This window comes from Tauraco erythrolophus, chromosome 2, assembly GCF_009769465.1.
Source record: "Tauraco erythrolophus isolate bTauEry1 chromosome 2, bTauEry1.pri, whole genome shotgun sequence".
Classification (NCBI taxonomy): Eukaryota; Metazoa; Chordata; class Aves; order Musophagiformes; family Musophagidae; genus Tauraco; species Tauraco erythrolophus.
This window is the reverse complement of record NC_141466.1, coordinates 55,852,592-55,863,711: the sequence shown is the minus strand read 5'-3', so window position 1 is coordinate 55,863,711 and position 11,120 is coordinate 55,852,592. Positions and strand designations below refer to the sequence as shown.

Below are 11,120 nucleotides of genomic sequence, written 5' to 3'. Positions count from 1 at the left end.
ATTAATTTATTATAACACTAGTTTCCAAACTGTTTTGCTCGGGTGAACACCATAAATGGTTAGTCTGTAAAAAAATGGAGTACTAAATTGGCTACTGGACTGAGACAGGACAGTCCTCCCCCAGGTAAAAGCATGCTACAATGGCACCCAGAAGGCAAAGTCCGTGTTTTAAAGGACTTCTGAGAAGAAACAACAACAAAACACACAAACCAGCAATGTCTCTGTCTTCACCACACAAATTTGGAAAACTGGGTATCAACAGAGAAGAGCAACACTATAAGCATCCGCTTTACCAGATGAGGGGTTTGAGCCGAGCCCTTCGGAGCGCACAAGGCGAGGTTTGTGTACGCGCACACGCCCGCCCGCCCGCACGGCACGTACGCCGCAGTCAGCGGGATTACAGCGTGCAGCGAGCGAACAGGGTGTGGACGCTCTAAAGGCCAGACACAAAAACTTCGCACAATGCTCCAGTTTAGTGCAGTTTGAAAACTCGTTACCGTTAATTACAACTATAGACTTGAGTGTAAAAAATACCGACGTGTTCTGCTTCCAACTGAAACAGGTCTCGGCCGATTTCAGGGGAGAGCTAGCTGAGGTCAGCAAGTCTGCCCTTACACAGGCGAGTGCCCTGCTTTGCCCACACCGAGAAGCAAGACCAGGATTTTTGAATAACAAAGCAGTGCAAGAGATATAGTGCATTCCTAGTTATCCACATTTTACACATCCAGGAAAAATAGTCCTCCTCTGTGCTCAGCCAAGCTTCAGTGTAGGAGCGGCTGAAGGGGGAAGAGTCTAGAAGGACTAGACAGCACAGAAACAGTTCATCCGGCAGGTGAGCTGTCTCCCAGCAAAACAGCACCTGGTGCTTCGCAGCACAACAGCTCTACTCCAACAGGAGGTACGTCCTGCCGCAGCGCGGACACTGAGCAGTCCCACTGCGCTACGGGCACTTCGTTTCCTTACTCATACCATGCCACTACAGCACAGCACTCCTGCAGCCAGTGATTCCACTTCCTGGCCGTATTTACACCTAGTGTAAAAGAAAACCCATTCAACAGGGAGGATCTCTCATTTAATAGAAAAGGGTGATTTTATACAAAGTACTGTGGAGAAGTATAAGGCCGCATGAAGAGCATCATCAAGTTGACACTGTGGCTATTTCTCAACTCAAGACATGATTAGTACTTCCTCTGGTGCTTTGATACAGGTAAATGAAAGCCTTGAACAATTTCCTATAAGGTGCACAAGCATCCACGATACATTAGAAAAAACTTAATTTTCTATTTCTCCCATACTCAAAAAAAATATAAACAGAGACCCAACTAATTATTCAGGGGTTATCTTGCCACTTTCGTGTTTTTCAGTAGATTTTGATATGCTGGTTTAGTAGGACTGAAAGTAAAGCACAATTTTTTAGTGTCAAAGCTTCTAAACAGTCTTTGTGCTTCTACCTCCACCAGAGCAGTCTGGCATCTCCAAACTGCTCCAGTGGAGTATGGACTCAGGAACGCCCAGTATGTCAAACCAAAAGTTACAACGGTTTCCACATGCAAACGGCTATGAATTTATAAAACGCTGAGAATTTCAACATTTCTTTCAGAGAAGAAAGTCATTCTGGTTTGGGTTGTTTGAAAAATGATGACACACTTAGATCTCAAACCTCCAATGTCACCTGCATAAGGAGGGTGTCACAGCACCGGCCCATTGCAGGACCAGGATCTGCAAGTGTGAAAATCCCAACCGCTAGCAGTTATCAAATATTACGTGTTTACAAAACCTCTGAACACAATTCTTTACTGAAAAGGAGTTTCCAAAACTCTGGGTCTCATCCTGCACACCTCTACTGACGCAAGTCAAGTAATTTGCTTGCATATCAAGACCAAAATGAATAAATACAAAATATATTTGGTATAGAAAATACTAGTATAAAAATTAAAAATCACCCTGTTTTACTGTCCATCAGAATATTAATAGCAAACATTACAAGTGACTTTTTTTAACCTATTGCCAAAATCATTTCGAAAGAGTTCTGCTTTCCTGAAGTGCTGGTGATTGCATTTGCCCAAGTATTGAAAAAAAACAGATAAGGAAGGGACGAGGAAAAATATGATAGATTTCTCACATGGAATTATTAGCAGAGGACCTAAACTGAAGGTAACTAAAGTATGCACAAACACGGGGGGAAAAAAGCCATTGTCAGTTCCGTTGTAGCCATCAGAGCTCTTCCTGATCCTCAGAAAGTCTGTAGAGAAGGAGGTGTCTCTCACTAGCCCTGACAGGCAGACGATGGCACGGGGATGAGCATACTCAGAGCACTGCTGCTTTTCGGTTTCTCCGCTGTGGTGATTCTGTTGAGTTTGCCAACTTCTGCCTGCCAGCTGGGGATCTTCTTTGTGGTCATATGGCGGCGGGTGTGCTTCGTCAAGTGATCGCTGCGCATGAAGCGACGCTCACACACTGGACAAGCAAACTTCTTCTCTCCCGTGTGAGTTCTACGGTGGCGTGACAGTTCATCCGAGCGGGCAAACTTCTTGTCGCAGCCTTCCCAGTTGCAGCTGAAAGGCTTTTCTCCTGCAGGACGTAGAAGAAGGATAAGTTACTTTGAGAAGCTGTGTTACAATTTTATCAAAGTACTAACTTAAATCCTGCCTTGCAAAAACTGATGAATTCCACAGAACTGCTGATGTGTACAGTCAACATTAGCTTAAGCTCAAGCTGTGCTCCAAAGAAAAAAACATGGGTATCGTTTCTACTTATTCCCTTGTATCTCTTTAAATGTTCTTTAATTGAGTCAATTTTTTTTAATTGTCCAAAACCCTAGTTTAAAGAAAAGAGTCTTCATAAAGCTATCTTATCCTTTGACCAAACTGGAAGCAACCCCCTGCCCCCATCCCTGCATGACCACAGCTCTACGGCTGCTGCATGTCATCAGCAAATACTGCGAGCAAACAGGAAGCCTGGAATGGAGCCTCAGAGTCCTGCTGCTCCAGCAATCCAGTCCTACATACAAACACCGCACCAGCGAGTGCTACTGAGGAACAGCCTGTCCCACCATCCTCTGTTGGAGGCCCAACAGACAGCTAGGGGAGATCTGCACGCCCCAGAATGACAGCAGTCATCACCACGTCAGCTTCTGTTCATCCTGGGTGACTGCTTAACATCAGACCCATCCCAAAGAACGTGATCTACCGCCTGCAACCCCCATAAAGCTCAAGATAAACATCTACCACATGACTCGAATTTATTGTAACACTTTGGAGCAGAATATAAAGCGTCCAGCAGAAAGAAAGCCCCACAGAAGTGTTGTTCTTATTTCAGATACTGAAAGTAAAAGTTCTGCCTTTGATGTATGCAGTATCACCTAGCTACTGTGTGCAGGGAAAAGGAAGCTAAACTACTCTGCCTCCCGATCCTGTAATGTGGACTGGCTAGCGAGGGGTCAATGTGCTTCACCTCCCATAGATGTCCCAGCCTTAACCACGATACAGGGACTCACACAGCTTCCCTACAGACCAGCAGCAGCACATGCTCGAAGTGAGGCACTGGTTGCTAGTCTATGTTTATCCTGTAGAGCCAGGTTAATTCAGCAGCCTACAGCACATTGTCTCAAGCCAGAAGTAGAAGCACCATCTACCTCTGAGCTCTGGTTTACAAGGATTATCAGCTCCATACAGGGTTTAAGCTCTTTCCCTAAAGGAACTGTAAAGACAAGCTGGCAAACTAATGCAAATCCTGCCACGGAAGCTGAAATCCAATAAACCACAGTGTCCGTGGAGCAAGGGAGGGCGGGGGAAAAAAAGCCAAGGAAAACCAAAATTAGACAAACTTTTGAGTGAGCCATTCTGTACCAATCTCCCACTATGCCTGTCCCTCAACATCAAAAATAGTCCCTTCTGAAATCTCAGTTAGTTTTAACTTAACAGGATCTTGGAGCTAGAAAGGGGATAAGTAAAACACATTTATACTGTCTCCACACTAACCAGATTTTATGGAGCAAAGCAGCTCACATTAATTACAATTAATTTTTGTTTACCTTTAAAATTCCCTTTCTGTAACTGAATAAACTGCTACATTCCTGCAGCCACTCTACTTCCTACCACAGTAGCCCAAAAATCTTACTGCATTCCCATTTAGCCCAGACAAGACTCTGGAAAAACGTGCAGTTTCTGACTTTCTTTTATTTGTGTAACAATTTAGACCAACTACCTATACTATGGTTTGCTTACACTAGACCGCTCCATGTCCCAAAAAAGGGACTTGCACAATTCAGTTCGATCTAGTCCAGATGGCAGGATTCCACTCAAAGCTAAACACACACACACAGACGGCAAAGCTTCGCTCCAACTAAAGCACGTGAAATTCAACTAACGCTATGGGGTCAGCTGGGGTCTCGGAACAAAGCCTGTCTTGTTTTGCTTGCCCACAGAGAATGAACATCCCTCTCTTCTCCGAGATGAGCAGAAGTTTCCCGATGACCTGCCTCTTCCCTTTCCCACCCAGGCCCCCCAAAAATGTGCATTTCAGCACTCCAACACAAGCCAGTGCCAGAGTGACAAAGGACCCGCCCTGTTGTACACACCAGTGTGGGTGCGGAGGTGGGCTTTGAGGTGGGAACTCTTGAAATAGGTTTTCTTGCACCCAGGGAAGTTGCAAACATAATTCCTCCGTCTAGAAAAGTCCATCTGGGGGGTGCAGCTTTGACCAGAAGTGATGAACACAGGAGCAGGAGCAAGGGGCAGCAACTTGGTGTTCCCCACAGTCATTACTGTTTGTGGACACTGTGGTGTCTGTGTGACAGCAGTCTGTGGAAGAACCAACATGACGGTCCCCTGAGGCACAGAAGGTCCCATGAGAACAGGCTGAGAGAGCGAGGCTGTCTGCGGTAAAATAGGTTTCATGGGAGCCGAGACTGTTGGAGTTGAAGGCTTGACATAAGCATTGATCATACTGCTTTGTCCATTTAAAGGGATCATTTGACAGAGAACCTGGGGGCTTGAAACAGGGGCAGGTGTCACTGGGCTAGCTCTTTTTTGCAAGTCATTCTCACAATTCTTTGGTAAGTGGGTCTGCGACGAAACGGGCTGGGCTGGTAGTTGTTCTTTATTGGTCACAATATCAGTGGAGTCATGTGCACAACGTTGATGTACTGGAGAGGTTTTGTTAACTAAATCATCCGTGGCACACGAGTCCTGTGGCAGTCTGGAATGTCTTCGGTCATCTGCTCCACACCAGTCTCTGGAAGTGCTGTAACCTGAAGTTACCTTTGTTTTCTCTTGCGCAGCAGGAATGTGATGGTAAGCAGAACTATCACCTGTGTGACGTATCACACTTGTTGCCATGGCCCTGCAAGGCTGAGGGGCAGTGGATTCAGCCATCACTGGCTTCTGGCTGCACTGTCGCTCCACGTCGATAACAGACGGCTTGGTTATGGGAGAGGCACCGGTGGCTGACGTGACTGAGCAGGCAGCTGTATTTGCCATGACGGTCCTTGGTTTGGAATAAGTGACTTGTGAGGAGAGGAGCATAGCAGCTGATATCTCAACAAAGTCCGGGCTGTGCGGAGGGGTCATGCACTGCAAAAAAAGAAAAAACGGTTATACAGCACTGCGATTTCATAGCACAATTTTTCACCATCTTCACTGTGAAAAATAAAGTTACACTCCCTCCTCAGAATCTCAGAACCTGCCTCTTGGGACAAACTGATTAAAGCACACATTGCCTCATCTGATGGCCATTCTGAATATGCTCAAAAGCATATTAATAAAAGGAAGGCAATGAGGCAGATGTAAACCTGCATAAAACATCATACGTTCTACTCACTATGCTACAAAAAACTCTCTCATTCCTTTCCCCTTAGCAATGGGTGCAGCTGTAAGAGGCAATGAGCTCTCTACTGTTCACCGAAAACAGACTACCAACAGACAGTGATAGTGTACCCTTTCAATTTCAAGCTTCCAGCAAGCCCTAGATCTTTTAGCAATGATTACCCCATCAGCTGGTGGCTACTTCAGAGACAAATACATATGGAACTGCCTCTCTCCCTTCTTATTCATCCCTTTGCCTCTATGCTTTCTTGCTGCCATCACCTCTCCTTCCTCTTACACCACTGACATCTCATGCCTATCTCCTACACTGCTCAAGAGACAGTGCCAACACTGAGCAGCAGAGTATGAGGGAAGGCTGTCAACCAGCTGCCATGCTATCGCAGCCTCTTTCCTCTATTATTCCCCTTTTTCCTGACGTAATAGCATACTAGAAGCCTACTGGTGGAAATGGGCCTTGACTGTCTGAAACCTGAACGGCACCAAGCCCTTTTATAATACCTACTTTCGTTGCAACACAAATAGCAACAAAAAAAAAAATGTGATTCAACTGACATTAGTCAGCCAGAGCAGATCAATGTGCTAACAGACTACATGTAGAAACACATAGCACAGAAACTAATTAAACCGTCTATTTCATAATGGTAACCTGTACTTTCTCTTATAACGACCAGAGTGAAGCCAAACGCCATCAAGAGCCTTTTTCATACAGTGTTTGCAGAGAAGTCAGTGCCGAAACGCTGAGGTTCACTCTGTCATTCTTACTCAAAGTGCTCCAAGAAACCTACAATAACCATCCAGGCAGCATCCTCTGCTCACCTGTCAAACTAAATAACCTGTCAACTTTCACCCTCTAGATTTAACCAGGGATCAAACCCCTTCATTTGCCATTCCAAAGACAGCAGAAAAACCCAAACTCAACATGCCCACCTCACTATTCTATGTACACACTCACAGCACTGGCTCTACTGTAGCTGTTCTACGCAGGGACACATGATCAAGGTAAGTATCTTTTCCAGGCAAGTCAAAACATTGCAGAAATGTAACATCCAGATGTCAGGTGTATTTATTTTGCACTCATGATTTTCTTACCAGTGTAGATAAATAGTCCTTTGGCAATTCAGACGTAGCCTCGGCGTGCATTGTGAAATCACCAGAATCCGAGAAGGGCGTAAGTGGCCTTATCTTTAATATGTCACCTTTCTGCGATCTTTGACCCCAGGAGCTCATACAAACAAGCGCTTCAACGGCTTCAATGTCGTTCTGCTCCAAGGTGCTGCAGGTAGACCTTTCGCTGTCATGACGTTGCCTTTCCCGGATAGACTCATAGATGTCCACAATGTCAACCTAAATGTAATCGGATTACTGGCTATTAGGACAAGTCAGAATACAAAGCCAACACCACCCACATACTGTCTGCTCACGATGAAGGTCATCTGAAACAGATCCCATGCCTGCGGCAAGGCTTTTACCACTCAGCTCAACTCTTACCCTCCCCCACCAGCTTGTCTCCCCATCCTTATTACTCTTAAAAAAAAAAAAGCAGCATGATTTGCAGGAAAGGAAGAGATACGTGTGTAGCTCACGTTTCCAGAGTTATTTTCCTGGATTACACTGCTCTGAATAAACACTTCCCACACCTGCACATAAACAAAAAGAGGAAAAAAAAAAATCTGACTTCCAACCTTGTTTAGACAAGGCAGTTTTGTGGACCCAGAAGACAAATGCTATTCAGCACTAATCTCATTCTGGTAACATTTAGAAGGTAAATTTCAGCTGACAGTAAGATGCTTTAAGGTATGATCACTGATTCAGAGCACCACACCTTGCAAAAGCATTTCAATCTTATTTTTACCAATAGGGAAGTCAGGGTGGGGGGAATGAAGGAAGGAAAATAGTCTTCGAAATGCAGTGGGAATTGTTTGTACTGTACTTTAGAAAGGTATGATACTACATCGATGCCAGGTATCCCAAAACGCAGTATGAGTAACATGAAGACAAATGTAATCATATTGATTTCTTTCCAGTTGGAAGTATCACAGAAAATTTCAGTGCGTGCATGTGTATGCATGCATGCAAAACACTTGACTTCTTTCACAGAGAACACCCTAACTTCATAAAGCTCCTATAGTGCTTGGCACTGACTCCAAAACCTACGCTTCACGGCTGGTTTATCGCTCACATGCCAGCTCAGTCTCAACTAAGTGTTCAAACTCTTCCAGTCTTTAGGCACATCAACTGTTAGGGCTGGGATTAAGAAGCATGGACCAAGATTCTCGAGCTTAATGCTGTTATAGAGAGTGCTTATATACTGCAGCAAAAGGGTTTTAACTGAAAAAGCAACAGTGAGCACCATGACACTGTTACCATGGCCTGAAGCCCTAGAGAGAACTACAGTTGTTGGGTGACATCACTTAACACACCTAAGTCAACGAGTTTTGGCCCTAAGATTTGTTAAAGCAACATGGAACGCTCCTGGCTCGGCAGTGTTACAAAGATGCAGAGCTGTGTGACATTGTTTCCTCTGCACAGAGGTGCATGGCAAACATGTTCTACATAACGGATCCAAAATGCTCACAGAGGACTTTCGCCTAAAACATAAGGTACCAGGCATGGAGATGTCAAGGCTGGGGGCACGAAGGGGTTAAAGCACACTAAAGCTATGAACTGCTCTGAGAGAGACTTCTAAGGATTTCCACTGAAAACAATGACAACGGGAAAGATGGCAAAAAATTATGCCTCCTGCAAGCCTGGACCTAGGTCGCCTGTCAAACAGAAGCCGCACCGGGAGAGGTGCCCTAAGCAGCCAGAAAGCCCGCGAGTGTTCCTCAAAGCGTGACTACGCGCAACCAAGCCAGGAGATTTTTTTACTTTTTCCCAACCCTATGTTTCACGAGAGCTGTTTTCCCTAAAGAAACATGAATAACATACTCCCCGCTTCAAAAAGAGGAAAAAAAAAACTACTAAAAAATTATAAAAATCCCGTTCTCAAGGCGAGCGCTGCAGCCCAGGCTCTCCCGCTGCCAGGGAAATGGCTAACCGCGCCTGGCTGCTTGTCCTCACATCACCCCGCCGGCTGCCGGGGCCGTACGTGCGCGGGCAGCGGGCGGGCAGGGACGGGGCGGGCAGGGACCGGGCGGGCCCCCCACCCCCGGGCAGCGCCTCTTCCCGCCCGCGGGGCCGCGCCACCCCCGCCCGCTCCCCGCCTCACGGCGGGTGCCCCCGGCCGGGCGGCGCCGCTGAGGGGCGGATGGCGGGAAGCGAACGAGGAGGAGGAGGAGGAGGAAGGCGGCAGCTCCCGCCCTGCCGCCGCCCTCACACGGCCGCTGAGGGAAGGTTCCCCCCCCCCTCCCCTCCCCGCAGGTAAACCGGGGCAACATCCACCCCTGAGGGCTCTGCCTGGCACAACCGCCCCCTCCCCGGGCAGCAACGGCACCGACCGACCACCCCTCGCAGCCAGCGGCGGCCTCAGCCGACCGCCCCCTCCCCGGGTGAGTAACGGTCCCGAGGGGCCGCCGCCCGCGCCGGGGCGGTAACGGTCCCCGCGCCCCTGCCCGCCGCGGAGCACGTGCCCGGGCCGGACCAGCGCCGCCTGCCTCCGGCTCGGGGGGCGCCCGCCCGCCGCCCCCTCCTGCCTCCCTCCCTCCCTCCGCCAGCTCGATGCTTACTGCGGACGCGTCTCCCATCTCGGAGCAGGGCGAGCCGTGCATGGCTCGGCTTCGGCGGGCGGCGGCGGTGTGACCGAGGAGCGGGAGCGGGAGCAGTCGCGGCAGCAGCAACAGCAGCAGCAGCCGGCACCGCCGCCGGCACCGCCTCCGCCCCCGCCCCTTACCCCGCCCGCCGGGAGCCGAGCGGCCCGCGCGCCGGGGGAAGCGCTCCGGAACGCTCCCTGCGCCAGACAGCGCGGGCGATGGGGGGGGGGGTGCCGGCTCCTCACCAATCACCGCCCGCCGCCGCCCGCGCCCGGCCAATGAGCGGCGGCGGCCGGCGTGATCGCGGCGTGCCGCGGGGCTGCCGGCAGGAAAGGCGGCGCGTGGGCACGTCGGACGGCAGCGGCCCCGCCGGCGGCGGGCGGGAAGGCAGGGAAGGGGGCGGGGCCGAGCCGTGGGAGGGGGCAGCGCGCGCTGGAAACTGGGGGAAAGGTCGGGCGGGGGCGGGGCGGCGGCCGGGAATGCCCGTGCGCGCGGGGGTGTGGCGGGGCGCGGCGCGGCGCGGGGGCGCGGCTCACCCCCCCCCCCCCCCCGCACATCGCGGTGCGTGCGGCGCCGCACGCAGGCACCCCTCCCCCCCCCCCCCCCCCCGCTGGTCCGTGCGCCCCCTCGGGGCGGCGGGGCCGCCCTCGGAGCTGGGTCAGGATTTTGGGGGAACATCCCTTTTCCCACAGGTTCCCACCACGCGCCGTCAGTTTTTCCGTCGTGTTCGGCGGGGCCCCACGCGCGGCGTGCGGCAGGGAAGGGGCCGGGCGCCCGCCTGGCTGCGGCAGGGTTCTGCCGGCTGGATCGGCCAGAGGATCCGGGATTAAAAATAGCCCTACCACCCCCAAAAAAAATACTAAGGGTCGTTAGTACGGGTTTTTTGATCCCCGAGTTCGTGGCTCCGGCCCTTGCTCGGCCGTGAGTCTGCGGGGGCCACCCATGGCCTGGCGGGCGGTTTTTAGGAACACATTCAAGTCACAACATACTTTTTATAAAAAAATGTGTGTTCTTTGTTTTTTCACCTTCTAGCCCCTTGTTTTCTTCTCTTAATGGAAGCCAAAACTCATTGCCATCCAGTTCCTGGCAGGGTTTGGGGTTTTACTGGGTGACACTGAATCCCGGTGGCGGTGGCAGCTGGGAGCCGCGCTGCGGCTGAAACAAAACGCAGACAGTAATACGCATTTTTTCCCGCTGGATTATCTCTACTTGTTCCTTCCTTGTGTTTTCAAGACGTGACATCCTCATCAGTGCAGAGGACGTGGGAGGGATCGTCTCTGATCTTTCATCCCCTTTTGCTGCTAGCTTCGCTTGACCACTGGGGCTCATTTTTTCCATCAAGAACTCCATCAGTTCTTCAGAGTCCTGGTCCTTCCCTGCTGTCCACAGCGTTTCTAAAGCTCCGCCATACTGTGCTCGTCTCTGGTCTCCATTACTGCACATTCCATGTACTTCAGCTTCCCCAGCGCTGTTGCTTCCCAGCCCATAAAGACCAAATTAAAATGAGGTCCCTCACCCACCCATTTGGGCATTCCCTTTGCCTCTTTGCATCCCTCCCCAGTGCCTCCCATGTTTAACTTAATGTCTCTTTGTTTTCCCCCTATCA

General features: G+C 50.0%; 1 protein-coding gene across 1 annotated transcript; it reads right to left on the bottom strand.

Moving 5' to 3' along the window:
* Positions 1 to 1,932: 1,932 nt before the first annotated feature.
* On the bottom strand, positions 1,933 to 9,532 carry KLF11 (KLF transcription factor 11). Its single transcript, XM_086608379.1, has 4 exons — positions 9,491 to 9,532; positions 6,915 to 7,169; positions 4,580 to 5,573; positions 1,933 to 2,571 (listed from the first exon to the last, which is right to left on the bottom strand). The coding sequence occupies exons 1-4, from the start codon at positions 9,530 to 9,532 to the stop codon at positions 2,267 to 2,269; spliced, it is 1,596 nt and encodes a 531-aa protein (XP_086464505.1). The 3' UTR covers positions 1,933 to 2,266.
* Between the last annotated feature and the right edge of the window lie 1,588 nt (positions 9,533 to 11,120).